The 18,495-nt window shown below is 32.6% G+C and overlaps 2 protein-coding genes across 5 annotated transcripts in view; one reads left to right on the top strand and one right to left on the bottom strand.

Annotated features, from left to right (window-relative positions):
- LOC127736127 (testicular haploid expressed gene protein-like) overlaps positions 1-9,840 on the bottom strand; it is a 34,204-nt gene extending 24,364 nt beyond the window's left edge. The window contains exons 1-2 of one of the 4 annotated variants that reach the window (XM_052246676.1): positions 9,319-9,480; positions 7,100-7,201 (exon numbers count right to left, since the gene is read on the bottom strand). In XM_052246676.1, coding sequence (XP_052102636.1) covers positions 7,100-7,201; positions 9,319-9,343 — 127 coding nt within the window. In that variant the 5' untranslated portion in view covers positions 9,344-9,480. Of the gene's footprint in view, positions 1-7,099; positions 7,202-9,318; positions 9,484-9,710 lie in introns of those variants that run through there. The other 3 variants (XM_052246677.1, XM_052246681.1, XM_052246680.1) reach the window with 3 other exon arrangements.
- LOC127736128 (uncharacterized) overlaps positions 1-16,325 on the top strand; it is a 50,252-nt gene extending 33,927 nt beyond the window's left edge. Inside the window, exons 6-8 of the mRNA XM_052246682.1 lie at positions 9,965-10,129; positions 13,320-13,417; positions 13,674-16,325. Of these exons, the coding sequence (XP_052102642.1) occupies positions 9,965-10,129; positions 13,320-13,417; positions 13,674-13,916 (506 nt within the window). The 3' untranslated portion in view covers positions 13,917-16,325. The remainder of the gene's footprint in view (positions 1-9,964; positions 10,130-13,319; positions 13,418-13,673) is intronic.
- Positions 16,326-18,495: the final 2,170 nt, after the last annotated feature.

Genomic DNA, 18,495 nt, shown 5'->3' with positions numbered 1-18,495 from the left:
AGTTAAGGAATTAGGGGCCAAAAAGGGGCCAAAAATAAGCATTTTTGTAACTTCCAGACAATAACTTGTGTGTAAGTGTATGGATCTCTCTGACATTGTACCACAAGGTTCCATATCACAAAGGGAAGGCTGTAATTGATTTTGGGGGTAATTGCCTCAAAATTTTAGGAATTAGGGGCCAAAAAAGGGGCAAAAAACAAGCATTTTTCTAGTTTCATGACAATAACTTGTGTGTAAGTGTTTGGATATTTCTGAAATTGTACTACAAGGTTCCATATCACAAAGGGAAAGCTGGAATTGAGTTTGGGGGTAATTGCCCGAAACGTTTAGGAATTGGGGGCCAAAAAGGGGCCAAAAATAAGCATTTTTCTAGTTTCCAGACAATAACTTGTGTTCAAGTGTATGGATCTCTCTGAAATTGTACTGCAAGGTACCATACCACAAAGGGAAGGCTGGGATTGAGTTTGGGGGTGATGAATCATAAGGGGGTTCAAAAAATTGGGGGGGGGGGGGGGGATTTTTTTTTCTTCTTTTTTTTCATTTTTTTTTTCTTTTAAAATTTTCCATTTTAAGTTGGTTATTTCTGATTAATATTTAAAAGCAAATAATAATGATATGGTAGGAGATACACACCAAACAGGATGTGTAAATTATTATATAATAAGTATTGTGCAATAGCAAGAAATTTTCAATTGAACAGTATTGCACAATTGCAAGAAATCTTCAATTGCACAGTATTGCGCAATAGCAAGAAATCTTCAATTGCACAGTATTGCGCAATAGCAAGAAATATCCAATAGCACAATATTGCGCAATAGCAAGAAATTGTCAATTGTACAGTATTGCAAAATAGCAAGAAATATTCAATTGCACAGTATTGTGCAAAAGAAGATACTTCGTATAAATTGCTTATTTCTTGATCAATTTCAATGGGGTTTTATTCTTGAATTCTTGGGGTTCTTTAATATGCTGAATCTAACCGTGTATTAAGTTTTTGGATTTTGGGCCCCGTTTTTAAATTGGTCCACATTGAGGTCCAAAGGGTCCAAAATTTAACTTTGTTTGATTTCATCAAAAATTGAATTATTGGGGTTCTTTGATATGCCGAATCTAACCGGGTATTTAGATTCTTAATTTTTGGTTCCGTTTTCAAATTGGTCTACATTAAGGTCAAAAGGGTCCAAAATTAAACTTAGTTTGATTTTAACAAAAATTGAATTTTTAGGGTACTTTGATATGCTAAATCTAAACATGTGTTTAGATTTTTGATTATGGGCCCAGTTTTCAAGTTGGTCCAAATCGGGGTCCAAAATTAAACTTTGTTTGATTTCAGCAAAAATTGAATATATGGGGTTCTTTGATATGCTGAATCTAATCATGTATTTAGATTTTTGATTTTTGGGCCCCGTTATCAACTTTGTCCACATTGAGGTCAAAAGGGTCCAAAATTAAACTTTGTTTGATTTCATCAACAATTGAATTCTTGGGGTTCTTTGATATGCTGAATCTAACCATGTATTTAGATTTTTTATTTGTGGACCCGCTATCAAATTGGTTCATATTGAGGTCAAAAGGGTCCAAAATTAAACTTTGTTTGATTTCATCAAAAATTGAATTATTGGGGTTCTTTGATATGCCAAATCTAACCGTGTATTTAGATTTTTAATTTTGGGTCCCGTTTATAAATTGGTCTACATTAAGGTCCAAAGGGTCCAAAATTAAACTTAGTTTGATTTTAACAAAAATTGAATTCTTGGGGTTCTTTGATATGCTGAATCTAAACATGTGTTTAGATTTTTGATTATGGGCCCAGTTTTCAAGTTGGTCCAAGTTGGGGTCCAAAATAAAACTTTGTTTGATTTCAACAAAAATTGAATATATGGGGTTCTTTGATATGCTGAATCTAAACATGTATTTAGATTTTAGATTTTTGGCCCAGTTTTCAAGTTGGTCCAAATTGGGGTCCAAAATTAAACTTTGTTTGATTTCAACAAAAATTGAATATATGGGGTTCTTTGATATGCTGAATCTTACCATGTATTTAGATTTTTTATTTGTGGGCCTGCTATCAAATTGGTTCATATTGAGGTCAAAAGGGTCCAAAATTAAACTTTGTTTGATTTCATCAAAAATTTAATTATTGGGGTTCTTTGATATGCCAAATCTAACCGTGTATTTAGATTTTTAATTTTGGGTCCCGTTTTTTAAATTGGTCTACATTAAGGTCCAAAGGGTCCAAAATTAAACTTAGTTTGATTTTAACAAAAATTGAATTTTTGGGGTTCTTTGATATGCTGAATCTACACATGTGTTTAGATTTTTGATTATGGGACCAGTTTTCAAGTTGGTCCAAGTTGGGGTCCAAAATTAAACTTTGTTTGATTTCAACAAAAATTGAATATATGGGGTTCTTTGATATGCTGAATCTAAACATGTATTTAGATTTTAGATTTTTGGCCCAGTTTTGAAGTTGGTCTAAATTGGGGTCCAAAATTAAACTTTGTTTGATTTCAACAAAAATTGAATATATGGGGTTCTTTGATATGCTGAATCTTACCATGTATTTAGATTTTTTATTTTGTGGGCCTGCTATCAAATTGGTTCATATTGAGGTCAAAAGGGTCCAAATTAAACTTTGTTTGATTTCATCAAAAATTGAATTATTGGGGTTCTTTGATATGCCAAATCTAACCGTGTTTTTAGATTTTTAATTTTGGGTCCCGTTTTTTAAATTGGTCTACATTAAGGTCCAAAGGGTCCAAAATTAAACTTAGTTTGATTTTAACAAAAATTGAATTCTTGGGGTACTTTGATATGCTGAATCTAAACATGTGTTTAGATTTTTGATTATTGGACCAGTTTTCAAGTTTGTCCAAGTTGGGGTCCAAAATTAAACTTTGTTTGATTTCAACAAAAATTGAATATATGGGGTTCTTTGATATGCTGAATCTAACCATGTATTTTGATTTTGGACATTGGACCATAATAGGTAAATTAAAAAAATTGAAGTTCTTAGACCACATTCTTTCTGTGTCAGAAACCTATGCTGTGTCAAATATTTAATCACAATCCAAATTCAGAGCTGTATCAAGCTTGAATGTTGTGTCCATACTTGCCCCAACTGTTCAGGGTTCGACCTCTGCGGTCGTATCAAGCTGCGCCCAGCGAAGCATTTTATTTAAACTAAGACCGACTTAAGAGCACCAAGTTGTTACACACCAAAGTTACTAACCTAAGTAATCGACGGTCATTGGTTTCTAAAAATACTTTTGACATGATCATGAAAGTATTATATTGACTACTTCCATGATATGATATATATTTCCATTTGTATGCCTCGCCTAGGGGGGTAAAAAAGAGAGGGTATTGTTTCCGTTATCTCAAAATCAGTATCTTGTTAATTGTCCCCCGCCGCAATACGGACCGAGGGACATAGAAACATCGTGCGTCTGTCCGCTCGGTATTGTCAGCGCCCTCTCGCCTACATTTCTAAACAGATGTTTGTGAAATTGATATCTGTAATATCAGCGAATTTATTGAAAATTGCATTGTAATCGGTGAATTGAAACGCTCCACCGCCTTGCACACAGCGAAATCAATGATAGTGGTCACGATTTAAGCGTATTTTCAGCATATTAGAACAACAGATTAAATGTGTTATTTGATAAAACAGCTAACAGCTTTTAATACAATTGACAACAAATAAATAAATGAACAAAGCAAACGTATTAATGTCGACCTACGAATTCGATCAATAAAATATTCCTGGGTTAATAAAACCTGCCATTAACTTCATCAAAATTCAATATATTATATAAAATCAGATTTTAAAAAATTGCTATAATCGTATCATTTACCGAGACACGATGCAGTAAATAAAGTTTAACATAAAAATGTTTACAACTTACTAATACCAGACCAAATACCCTAAAATCGGAAAGTTCACAAACAGAAAGTACCAGCACCATGTGGATTATAGAGAGTGTGTTGTGTAAATGATTGTAGATGCTGTCAATTTTATATTGATTATTTGTTTACATTAATGCAACTGACAAACAAGCCAACAATGTGTTGAACCCTTGTGGAATAGAGATAAGTATTGTTGATATATAGGATTGTTTCTAAACCTTATTATGTTTTATATAATAATTACCTTTACTTTAAAGAATATAAGTTATTGTAAGGAAATATTAAAGATTTAATTATTCAATAGCTATATACTTGTTGGTATTGATTTTTATGTCTGCGTCCTAATTTTTGTCAGTGTTTGATCGGGTAGGTGATATAATCCAACACAGGTATGCGGCTCAAGAGGGGTATGCCAGTTCGAATATAAAAGACGACCGATCTTGGAAATCCTCTTAAGTTGCAGTGACCTCTGTAGCATACATCGTCCTTTTAGGCTAGGATTTGAGCAGTAATCTTGCGAGTTCAATGCTGACTGTTGAAATTCAGATTTTAGTAAAATTACACGATTATTAATCTTAAATTCCACCACTCACGTCATGAACGCATTGGATTCTATGCGGATTGTGACTATGTGAATCAACTGCAAACAAGCAGCGATCCCAACCCGAACCAGTGATAATGATACCGATTCACATTTGACAAAGAAAAAAAACCTTTTGATAAGTTGATGTAGGCCTTATTTGATATTTTTATCAACCACGTTAGCAATATATAATTTGAAAAGATATTATGTGGCAAACGATCTTGTTCTATTGCTGACGACAAGATGACAAAACGAAGCAATTTCGGCAGTTTACCAAAAAATCCTGTAAATATTTATTATCATATCTGAAAAATTAATGTCTTGTGGTTATGGTTATCTATAAAAATCTATACAACACTTTGTGTGATTTTTTCATTGAAATGATCAGAACATTGGTTTGATATTGTCTTATAACAAAATTTGGCAAAATCTCTTAATATTATCAATTTTATAGAGAAATTTGGTACTAAAGCAGCGAGTTTTGTTCAGGACCCCCTGCACATACTGCTCTAAATCCCTTGATCAGCAATACTTTGTAGGTTAAACTTCGTCGAGGTGTCAAAGTCGAGATAATCGTTGTCTCAACATTAAAATCTTCAGATTACTTACATCCATTTATACTATTGACAAAGTGTTAAAATTATTGGAATCTTATAACAGTATGGTGTATGTGTACTTCAACATGATTGATAACCTATAAGGTCTTCGTCTGATATATATCTGTCCATGGTAAAAAGAGAGGTAAAATAAATAAATATACACATGTCAACGTATAGGTACTTGGGTGACTTTCAAAATCTCAATTGGATTGGAACACGCTCCTTATTCGTTTTAGGTACCAAGGGCAGACACTTTAGATTCCGTTACTATATTTCTGTGTATATACTTTCCGTCTTCAGTACGAACTTTTTTTCTGTTGTTTTATTTCATGAAAATATAAACGTAACAGTTCAGATTGGATGAAAGGACAATGTTATCCAGTTCATAGAAAGGAAGGGTCGAGAAATTATACCAAATTGATTGTCGTTTGCCAAAGGTCCAGTGTAAAATATTTAATGGATTTTAAGGACTTTGGGATTTAGAATTTTAAATATAATCTTGATAATTTCCCGAAAGCATTAAAGAAGGATTACAGTCTGAATTTTTTTAAAAAGGGGGAGCGAACGGTATATTTGGCAAAGAAAACGACACTGTCCGAAAAAGAAAGCAATTACCGTCAAAGAATTTGAAACTTGCAAGTTCACGTGTTTGTAGTAACATTAAAATATATAAAATATTATTAAAAGTACTGCATATATGTATATTATTATTTTTTGTTTAGGGCCATGAAGCTGAAGCCCGCCTCCGGGTGTGGGATTTTCTCGCTGTTTTGAAGACCCATTGGTAGCCTTGGGCTGTTTTCTGCTCTTTGGACGAGTTATTGTCTTTTTGACACTTTCCCCGTTTCAATTCTCAATTTTATATATCGTTTATATCAGTGAAGAAAATATCTGAGATGTCAGCCTGAATATTTGGACTTAGTATGACATTTTGCTGTCGCACGGTGGAGATATTTTCTTAAACGTTATTTCCCTCTTGTTTAAAAAAAATGATAAATTATCATATGAGTTTCTTTTTTTTTTAATTTTAAATACAATGATGATTTTATTGACATCTGGTAGATTAAAGGAGCTGCACCTTTAATTTTAAAACATCAAAACATTAATTTTAAAATCAAATATGGTAATAATATTAATAAAAAAACGCAAACAAACTAAAAAACAAAGGACAATATTATTCAATCAATGAAAAGTAATAGTTTAGTTTTGCCGAAAACTTCTCAGACAGACTCAAGCTATAAAATTGAATGCAGTAATATTAAAATTGATCACATCGTTAAACAATATTTTTTTATTGAGCATGCAAACAAACCTTAGATCCTTCCATTATTACCAAATAAACAAAACTATAAAAAAATTAATGATTATATGGCGAAATGAAATGATACATAAGCAGGTACAAGGCACTTCAGAATTACTTTATATTTTAACAACCCCATTAACTTTTTAAGGGTTCTCAACTTTTGACTTTCTCGGAGGAAATAGTTCTCAATAATCATTTTACTGATGCGGAAGGACGCGGTTGACGGTAAACTGCTAATTCAGCTTGTGTTCAGTATGAGACATAATCTACCTCCATGGTAATCCATTTCATTGGCTTCCATGTCATACGAAGGCCGTATGTTGACCTATGGATGTCTTATTGTTTTTTTTGCCGTTGAGTTACTTTCTCATTTACGTATAGGTCTATTACATGTCTCGATTTATCCCTTGTTGTCTTTTGATTTTATTGTTTTGCGTTGTTAAGAGTTGCAATCTTGATGGTTAATACTCCACGCCAAGTTTGATTCATCTGTAGATGACTTGTTTTTAAGTTGTCGAGTTTCTGACTCCGTAATTGGCGTATATTCAACACCTCCGCGGTTATTCATATCTGAAGTAAGTTGAGAACCAATATGTTCGATTTAACAATTTTGTTAATTACAATGGGGTTGTAGTGATATTTGCCAAACAGTGCAAGTGAATATTATAATTGTATGTTTCCCATATCCTAGAAAACACTGATCACCTTCATCGGGATCGTCCTGTGAACCTTTTCGCTCTGGTATATTTGGAAGTTTATTGGCCTGGTTTTCTTTCACTCTTCGGAAAGTGTGCCTTCGAAGTTCTCCTTAGAAATAGTGTAATTGATCAATGAAATATTTTAAATTCCAAAGTCTCTATAATAATTTACATGGAGACAAAAATGAAAAATTTGGTTGAAACTGAGAAAGAAATATTCTCATAAATGTGTTAGGGAGTATTGGAAGGCACTAGTACTTTCCACAACATATCTTGAAGTTCTTTAAAATAATGTTATCATTAAGTCTCTATCAACTCTATTAAACATGATTTTTCAACTTGTGACAATTGAGGTTTCAACATATTGTAAAGAGACAGGTCTATAGTTGAGGACTGTGTGTCGACTTCTAGATTTTTTTCTGGTTATTTGTTTTGTTGGGATGTGGTCTCATTCAACAGTCCATAATTCCACATCTTTTTTATTTGTAGTATGTATTTTAGAGATGTATCGGAACAAATGAATAAGGGATTTGATGTAAATTTCATTTGCATACTTCAGAGTTTTTTGAGATTTGTATAAAATTCAAACAAAAGAAGGAAAAGAAAGGACAAGTAGTTTTATACGTGTAATTCCATTTTTCGTATTTTCGTTATATATATATATTTTTTTTTACTTCGTCACATTTATATTCTGTGTAGATTGAATATCAATTTGATCCATTAACTATTACTAGAGGGTGTGCTTGTATATGTTAACCGTTTGATAGAATGAGTGCCTGATAATGATTTTTTATATTTTATTTTAACGGGACAGAAGAGAAATCTGAAGGATTCCAGTACCCTCTTCTCACACACGAGTTAACTAATTTGACAGATTCATTCTACTTGTAGCACACAATGGTTGTGAAGTAACTTTTATTCTAAATGTTTCGATCATGTCCGTGTTTCCAAAAGATAATTTGACAGTCTATTTAGTTATTAGATCATTACATAAAACTGTCAATCACGTTACTGTGATCAACTTAGTAATGTTTTAACGGTGATCGCTCAGATACAACGACCCAGAAACATTACTTGTTTACGTTAAATGGGTCGAAACTGTAAATTTGTAGATTAAGACTTGAATTGTTATTTAAATGTTTGATGAAATTGTATATGCAGATATCAGTGAATTTATAAATCTTTTTTGTTCACGACGGACTATGCAGTCTGTGATGAAATTTATTTGTTATAAAATTGAGACTTAAACTTTATGAACATTAAATGATATTTTATGATTGATACAACAGCTTATGATGGAGACACACTATTTATGATTGATACAACAGCTTAGGATGGAGACACACTATTTATGATTGATACAACAGCTTATGATGGAGACACACTATTTATTTATTAAATTTTATATTGTATTACCTCAAAATTTCTAGATAATCATTACAATTGGGAGATTGGATGCAGTTGCGATTATGAAGATAAGGGTTGCGTCGAGATAACACACGTTTCGAAAACAAAGATATAAGATAAAACGGTTATATCGCATCTTTTTTATTCTAAGTAAAATAATTAAAACCGAGAAAATATCCTTCTGTTTTCATGGGTTTATTGATTTTTATCTTTTTTTAATATAATAGTAATAGTTTTGTAGTCTTAGAATATGACACCCCAAATTACCAAGTAAACTAGAAATGTTCTTTGAGAAAGGTGTTGTTCAAATAAATGAAGTCTTATATTATATAATATATTTGCCTTAATGTTTTATGTGAATTTTATTATACAATGTATAATACAGATCAATTCAAATTAAATTATTTAAAAAAAAAACTTTAATTTATTCAATTGATTGTTGTACAGTGTAATATAATCAAATTTGGAATTTGAAAAGCATGTTTGGTTTAAAATTTAATCACTTAAGCTTTTACAGTGGTGTACATTCATTTCATTGTGATTTTATTTCACATATCAAATAACTGACTTAAATAAAAATTCAAAAATATTTCGTGTTTAGATTTGTGTAACTATATTCTACTGTTACATACTTTGATATAACAATAACTTTCCCTGTTATTAACTCGTGTATCTTTTATCGATCTCAATCACTTGATTAATGAAAACTTACTGATTAATAAAGTATTTAAATAATGAATTGAAAGCGTACATTCGAATACAATTTCCGTCAAATTGAAATAAATGAAGATAAAAACGAACAGGATAGAAAAATCCTACCTTTGACGTCTGCCATTGTAGCCATGTAAAAATTGGAACACTTTGTCGAAGATTTCCAGTATTGTTTATATGGACCACATGGCCTGTGCTATCTTGTACTCAAAAGAATTTAAAGCTTTCGATTTTTCGCCACTTAGCGACGACCTTTAACTGAAACACGTGACTTGTATATAAAGTTAAAAGCGCGAAATCTGTAAAATCAGAGAAAGTAAAACTTGGTACACAGTGTTTCCTTACATTATCTTATTTATTGTAGAAAAGTTAGATTAGATGGTTGTTAGAAAATATTGCATTATTTAAAAGCGCTAGATTGCTTGCAAAAATTAAGTTGTTTTCCAGTAACAAAATTTGCTCCCATCTTTTAAATTCTACGTATCCTCGTCTGCACTTACCTTTATTTTCCATGCTTTAGTTCGTTGTGTCTTGTTTTGAATAGTGTTAAAGGGGCATTTAGTTGTGATTACGAGTAATAGAATTTTAATGAATATACCGGTATGCCTCTGTCATGTGATGCCTATTACTCAAGTTCTTCCTCTGTTGAGGTGACAACTTCAGCGTCATCCTATTTTTCCTTGGCGACGTTTTTAACGTCACAAAGTTCTTCCATGGTGACCGTATTATTGCACTGTTTCTATTACCATTGTAGACGTCCTGCAGCAAGTGGACAATGAATCAACCCCAGAAAAGGTTGTAGTGGACATGGCTGCCAGGACACGGAAACCTACCAGAAAATACATTGCTAAAAGAAGAAATGGTCACTACACATCTCCAGCTGTAGCTGTTAAGGCAACCAAAACATGTTCTAGTGAAGGTAATTTATTTACATAGTGCAATCAGTTAGGTTTTCTTTGAAATACGACCATTTCAATGTTTTCGTTCATACGCAGTAAGTTTGGTTTTAGAAAATGGAGGTTGCCAAGGGGGCACTCAAAAATTTATAAGTCAATGAAAAATAGAAAATATGACAAAACATTTCACAGAAAAAATTATTCAATTGATAAACCCGGCTGAACTCAGGTGACCCGGAAGGAAAACAACTTTTGTTTTACTTGTGTGAAATGTTATTGCACTTGCACAAATAGACCATTTAAACAATTTTATGTCGTTTTCGATCCCAATTTGAAAGATCGAATCATTATTTAAAGATTTAGGTGTAAAAAAATCCAGCCAATATTGACACATTTGTTTTCCTCGTTGTAACTGCCCACTTTCTACAAATATCATGAATAGCGTCTGCTTGTTTCAGGATGCCAGTCCGTATGTCTAGGAATTTACATTTTTATTTTCCTAACTCGCGTATCGTTTAAGCCATGAATCAGATTTTTAAAACCTTTGATTTGAAAGTGGCATATTTATAAGTTAATAATCGGGTTTAAGATTCAAATGATCACTTGTTGTAATGATGCATTTACGAGAGTACAACATCTTCCATTGTCACTATAACCAGAGACCTGTAATATACGTCTCAGTGCCTTGGATTCAGTTTTACTTTTTGATATCTCAACTGGTAAGTGACTAACAATATTAGGATGAATGAAGGGGCATGTAAGAGCTTCCTACAAAAAATGTTATACTAGTTTTACATTACAGACGGTCACTTCGGTCATTTTTTAAGTGTATTTCTCCAATAAATCCCGCTGTATGAGTGGAAGCTAATTTGATTTCATGCACATTTTCCGTCCGTTCGTTCGTCCAACAAATGTTTCCGGTCCACTTTATTCAGGTAGATATAAACATAATATTTAGTTAGATGTTTAATAGTGATGAAATGCAACGTGTTAGCACTTTTCGGACCTGTCACACATCATACATTGAATTTTTCAGTATGTTGAATGAACTTAAAAATTTTCATCACACTTTTCTCAAATACTACTGAACAGAATAACTTCATATTTAGTCAGCAGTTTGGCAGAAATGAGTTGTAACTTGTGAGTGTTTTTTTGTTTGTTTTTGTTCATTATTTTATCTGCCAGACACCTAATTCCTGTTTTCCTATATATTTGTACTTATTTACGAGTGAGGAGTGAGGTATTCTACACAAGATATAAGTAGTTCCAGCTCAAGTCGTTCCGGACCACGTGGATCCCGTCGTAGTTCCAGCCCAAGTCGTTTCGGACCAAGTGGATCCCGTCGATATTTTTTCCCAATTTGTGGGGGATTAATCATTTCCCCCGTGGGAGGTGTTAATCAGACACTTGAAATCCTCAATTATATGACCTTAATCCCCAAACAAGGCATCCACGGAGATAAATTACATTTAAGCACATATACACTCATTCAAAACCCTAGTTTATAAAATTAAAATCACTGATTCTACTTACAACATATAGTGACCACTTTCAACAAATTGAAGATTACGTCACAGGAGGATAACTTACAAAAACATAGATTAATGTTATACAAATTAAAAATGACATTAATTAGAGATGCATTAGTTTCTCTTGTGGTTAAAATCCCCCATGGAGATTTTGAAAAGAAGGCAGGTATGTCGGTCCCATATAGAAGTAATTAACATATATATAGTTTACAAGTGATTATACTTTAGTACGAGCGATAGAAATGGTAGACGATCGACATTTTTATTCCGCACCTAGGGGCATTATGTTTTTCGGTCTATGCATCCGTTCGTCCGTCCGTCCGTCCGTCCGTCCGTCCGTACTGACTCAGATTTCCAGTCAGATACCACTAGACACAGGGCATGCTCTATCTAACGTTATTTGACCATTAGTTTGGATGATGTGATGGATTTGAAGTATATATATAAGAGGGGGGCTACTATATAAATCAAGGAGGACATTTTTGAAGCTGTCTTCAAATTGTTAAATAATGTAACTGGTCATTCTTGCATATATTGGAACCAACTGTTACTGCATTATACTTGGTGGATGATGATGACCAATTTTCTGATACAATACAATTGCTCTTTTAATTCCAATTTTATTAAAACTTGATTCCCTAAAAGACTCAGAGACCAGGAATTTTTTTAAAACAGTACATAGCAGCTCTTCTTTTTATGACATTAATATTTTGTCCCAAATTTTTATATTGTACAATTGGATTGCAAAGGATACTATTCCATTTTAATAGATTTCCTAGAAGTCTTTCAGAACAATAATGCTTAGGAAAAGCATCTAGCAACCATGTATTTTTTATATGTTAAGACCCAAACATAGACATGGAACAATTAAATTTCAAAAATATGTAATTCCTACTTTGGTCAATTACCTGAATGTTTCAGTAAAATTCCTTGAAGTCTCTCAGAACAACAATAATTGGAAAAAGCACCTAGCAACCAATATTTTTGGAATTATCATGACTTAAAACACTTTCCTGGAACAATTAAATGTGTCAAAAGAATATATGTAAACTGCCTGGAAGTCTATCAGAACACCTAGCAACCATATAATTTTGGAAATGTTATGACCAATGAAAAGAACAAATAAAAGATATGCAGATGAGTCCCTTAGGTTTAACCTTTTATTTTCTCATTTCATCCTTGCATTCAAATGATTTGTTTCATGACTCCCTGGGTTATATATATTTTTCATTTTTTTTAGAGGGCCAAGGAAGGGAGGGGGGGGGGGGGTACATGAGTACATGTTATAAGAATTTCTTCATGAGAACTGATATAGTCATGATGGGGCAAATTTATGGAATAAGAATTTAAGAATTTATCAACTACATGTAAAACAAAAATTTCAGAAATCTGTAGAATGTGTACTTTATTGTTAATTGATAATTGTAATGATTTTATAGTTCTGATCCTGCCTGGAATTAAATGTATGTGATTTTTTATAGAATGAAGATAATAACATCTGTCTTAACTTTTTTAATGTTTCATTTTAATATATAAAAATGTTTTTCTGTTACAAATCATTGATGTATTGTTTTATGTGTACATGTTATGCTGCCCATCAAGGGCCCTTGATTGGAATAATAAATATTCTTATTCTTATTCTTATTGTTACGATCTTTTATGAATTATGAATTATATTTTGTAGTACCTTTGCATAAAGTAAAGAGAAAATTACACTTTGGAAGAAAGCCACCAATCCAGAGAGAGAAAGCTAATAACTTAAAGGAAAAGAAAAAGAGAGAAGTATGTAAATTTATTGTTATTGTTCAACAGCCAATATGATATAATTTTGCTTATAAAATTTGCTTTCCTATTTTAAAGGGTTTTTTTCCAAAAATTTTTTCAAGTACTATGGTAAATTTTATCAACAAAATTTATTTTTGTAATATTATAATTTTTTTATAGTTCCAAACAAATTATAAATGAAATGACTTTATTTGCCTTGTGAACTTATAAGACTGCAAAATATATAATTTCTCAATTTTTCTAATTCATGCAGAGATCAAAGTTACCAACAAAGAAGCAGACGTTTGGAAAGGCATCTGTTAAAAACAAAAGAAAGAGAATTTCTAAGGAATTATTGGATTTATTGGATATGGCAGATCATTTTATCTACTCGGAAAAACTCAGGTCCAAAAATTTGAAACGTCCTTGTCATGGAGACCATGGAATGTCACATGGTGCCTATAAGTTACATTCCTCTCATGAGGTCACTAATCTTATTCCTGGAAGACAGAACTAAAAGAAAAAGTGCCAAAAAAAAAACAGTTAGAGAAGAAAGAACTAAAAGAAAGAGAGCAATAATAAAGAATTTAAACTATAAATGCGATTGATATTGATTCATGTCAAATGCTGTGAATTTTTAAAGACATCATTTTTGTTTAATATGAAAAGATCTAATAGTCATTTAGCATTTATTCAAATTGTAAGGAGATATGTGAAAAAAGAAAGCACATGTCAAATCTATTTACATTTTGTATGCTTATTACATGTACCAATTTGAGAAAGGGAAATAATCCAGTTTATCTCATTTATAATACACATAATGGGTTATCACTACTTTTACACCATAGAACTTGTATAACTGCTTTGAAGGAACATTTTAAGAGTCACTTTTCATAGTTCTGTAAAAATAGATCTGTATTTGAGGTCATTATTGACTTTTTTCTTCTGTAAATTTTATCATTTGTTAAAGTAGAACAGTTCCTAACTTTCGATAATTGTTTTTTACTGAAGACTTATTTGTACTAGCCTTTGCTACCAGTTTTTTTTTTTTTTTATTTAGTATAAAAGCAGAGAGCATTATTTCCTAATGAAAAATATTGGGCAGGATACAGACATTTTTTGTAGAGGGGTTGCAAGAAATTTATTTGTTATTTTAAACATTTTTTGATAAATATAGAAAAGCAAATATAAATATAAGAAAATTCAGAATACAAAGAAGCTTTGAAATTTAAAAACAAAGCATATTTGTAGATAGAAGAGAAGCGGTAGGCCAGTACATTTCTGAGATAATAAAGGAGGTGCTAATGTTATAGATATTTTGTTATGTAGATATACAGAGTTAGTGTTTAGATCAGACATTCATTTTTGTTATGTAAATACACAGTTACAGTTTGTAGACCATAACTATTATTGTTTGTTATGTAGCTATACAAAGTTATTGTTTGTACACAAGAAATGTACATTTTTGTTGATTTAGATCTGAGATGTAAATTTTTGACTCGCCTGTCCTAATGACCTTTTGTCATCACTTAGCATCTGTCGTCTGCCCTCTTGTCTTTTGTCCTTGAACATTTAAAATATATTCCATCTGTAAATTCTGACTCAAAATTTGGGGGAGAGTCTACTAGAATAGGTACATAGCTACTTTTGCACAATTTTTGTAGAGCCTGTAACATCTTGTCACATAAGCATGACCTAGAGGTCCTACATTACGGCATTGTCCTAGTCAACATTAAAAGTTATTCTGTGATTTAAGTTTTTTTTAGACATCAATTACTTCAAACCTTTATGGAATTTTATAAAACGTGGACAAAAGCTTTTTTATGATGAAAAGACTGTATTCAGAGCAAATTTTTTTTTTCTCTCATTTATTCTGTATTTTATTTATAAAAGGACTAAATTATTTTGCAGTTTACTTTAAGATACAGTTTACAGTTAAAGTTTTTCAAATATCAATAACTTTGTTCAAGCTTCATCGAGTTAAATGAAACTTAGAAAGAATTTTTTTATGATCAAAAGACGCTTTCCACAGATAAATTTTGAAATATATATATTTTCATTTTTCCATATTTTACTGATGACAGAACTTAGTTTTTTTTTTGCAGTTAACGTTTAGACTCTAAGGTTTAAGATTTTTTATACATCAATTGTCAAGAATTTTTTGCAGAGGCTTTTTTTATATTTAGAGATAATGTCTGAATCAAATCATTCTTCAGTATTTTCACTGATTGTGTCACTTACTGATATATAAACAAGTGCCAGGTGAGCAGTATGGTTTCTCTACACCCTCTAGTTAATTTTGTTTTGTTATGTGTTCATTGTTTTATAGAAATAGTATATATTAGTAGTTACCAAGTTTTCAGGTAGGAGAATGAAGAGAGATTTGTACGAATTTTAGTTAGGACTCATCTTATTCATATTGTCATTTATCAGGTAACTTGAAAATTTAGGCTATTTTTGATACTTGTGCCAAATGTATGATGAGTTGTCACATTATCTTGAAAGAATGAAATGAAAAATTTTGTTTTGGTTTAGATGAAGTTTCATTTGGTTATTTCAACATTTTTGTATTCCTACATATTAAATTTTATAGTATTGAATACAATTTGTGTAAAGCAGAGATATGCACAATTGAGTAGCGCTTTCAGTGCACCACCTGCAAACTGATTGATTTATCAATTATTTCTAATGATTAAAGTTTTATATTGTTTTTATTACAGCACAGCAAGTGCGTACTCAGCAAGTTTTTACAGTGTTTTATAATATCTGCTGACTCAGCTAGAGTTGTTAGTTGATAACAGGTTTTACATTTGTTTTTATGATGTTTTTTACAGCACAAAGAGTGCTTCTTCAGCAATTTGTTATGATTTTTTAAGATTTTAAGTATATTGTACAAAATGTAAATAAATAAAACATTTGAAATTTAGTTTGAATATATTTTTTTTCCAGTACATAAATGTACAATATTACAATATTGAACCAAGGTTTTACTCCAAATGATATTTTGTTACAATATATCTTATACAAAGATGTCATCATGGGTGAATATATCTTTGGGCAAGGCCCTGGTTCATAACTAATTTTGCCAAAAACTATGTGTATAATGGCCTTTCTAGCTCACCTGGCCCGAAGGGCCAAGTGAGCTTTTCTCATCACTTGGCGTCCGTCGTCCGGCGTCGTCGTTAACTTTTTACATTTTGAACTTCTTCTAGAGAACCACTGAATGGAATGAAACCAAACATGGCATGAATGTTCCTTATGAGGTGCTGACCAAGTGTTGTTACTTTGTAGCGGATCCATCATCCAAGATGGCCGCCAGCGGGGGACTTTGTTTAACATAGGACCCTATGGGAAATACATACAAATGTCTCCTTTTAGAGAACCACTGAATGGAATGAAACCAAACATGGCATGAATGTTCCTTATGAGGTGCTGACCAAGTGTTGTTACTTTGAAGCTGATCCATTATCCAAGATGGCCGTTAGCGGGGGACTTAGTTAAACATGGGACCCTTTGGGAAATACATACAAATGTCTTCTTTTAGAGAACCACTGAATGGAATGAAACCAAACATGGCATGAATGTTCCTTATGAGGTGCTGACCAAGTGTTGTTACTATGAAGCCGATCCATAATCCAAGATGGCCGCCAGCAGGGGACTTAGTTTAACATTGGACCCTACGGGAAATACATACAAATGTCTTCTTTTAGAGAACCACTGAATGGAATGAAACCAAACATGGCATGAATGTTTCTTATGAGGTGCTGACCGAGTGTTGTTACTTAGAAGCTGATCCATAATCCAAGATGGCCGCCAGCAGGGGACTTAGTTTAACATTGGACCCTACGGGAAATACATACAAATGTCTTCTTTTAGAGAACCACTGAATGGAATGAAACCAAACATGGCATGAATGTTTCTTATGAGGTGCTGACCGAGTGTTGTTACTTTGAAGCTGATCCATAATCCAAGATGGCCGCCAGCAGGGGACTCAATTTAACATGGGACCCTATGAGATATACATACAAATGTCTTCTTTTAGAGAATCACTGAATGGAATGAAACCAAACATAGCATGAATGTTCCTTATGAGGTGCTGTCGAAGTGTTGTTACTTTGAAGCCGATCCATAATCCAAGATGGCCGCCAGCGGGGGACTAAGTTTAACATGGGACCCTATGGGAAATACATACAAACGTCTTCTTTTAGAGAACCACTGAATGGAATGAAACCAAACATGACATGAATGTTCCTTATGAGGTGCTGACCAAGTGTTGTTACTTTGAAGATGATCCATCATCCAAGATGGCCGCCAGCGGGGGGACTTAATTTAACGTAGGACCCTATGAGAAATACATACAAATGTTTTCTTTTAGAGAACCATTGAATGGAATGAAACCAAACATGGCATGCATGTTCCTTTTGAGGTGCTGACCAAGTGTTGTTACTTTGAAGCTGATCCTTCATCCACGATGGCCGCCAGAGGGGGACAATGTTTAACAAGGGACCCTATGGACAATACATACAAATGTCTTCTTTTAGAGAACCACATACTGAATGGATTGAAACCAAACATGGCATGAATGTTCCTTATGAGGTGCTGACTAAGTTTTGTTACTTTGAAGCTGATCCTTCATCCATGATGGCCGCCAATGGGGGGACTTCCTTTAACATAAGACCCTATGGGAAATACATACAAATGCTTCTTCTAGAGGTGAACTGAATGGAATGAAACCAAAACATGGCATAAATGTTTCTTATGAGGTGCTGATGAAGTGTTGCTACTTTGTTGCCTATTTACTGTTCAAGATGGCCACCAGGATTTTTTATCAAATTACAGGACCAATATTAAACCAAATTTGGCCTCACTCATTATTAGGGTATCCGTTATGATTTTAATCTATTTTTACATGATTTCCAAAACCAAAGTAGAATCAGGTGAGCTACACAGGCTCTTGAGAGCCTCTAGTTTAGGTAAAATACTGTCTATGACATCATAGTGACATCACAGTACAGTTGACTTTTCTGAACTGAAGCATCCAGATCATATCACCTTTTTCATTCATCAGTCAATTAACGTGACTATTAGGGGTTTCA

The sequence above is a fragment of the Mytilus californianus genome, unplaced genomic scaffold, assembly GCF_021869535.1.
Source record: "Mytilus californianus isolate M0D057914Y unplaced genomic scaffold, xbMytCali1.0.p SCAF_3, whole genome shotgun sequence".
Classification (NCBI taxonomy): Eukaryota; Metazoa; Mollusca; class Bivalvia; order Mytilida; family Mytilidae; genus Mytilus; species Mytilus californianus.
This window is presented reverse-complemented; position numbering and strand designations above follow the sequence as displayed.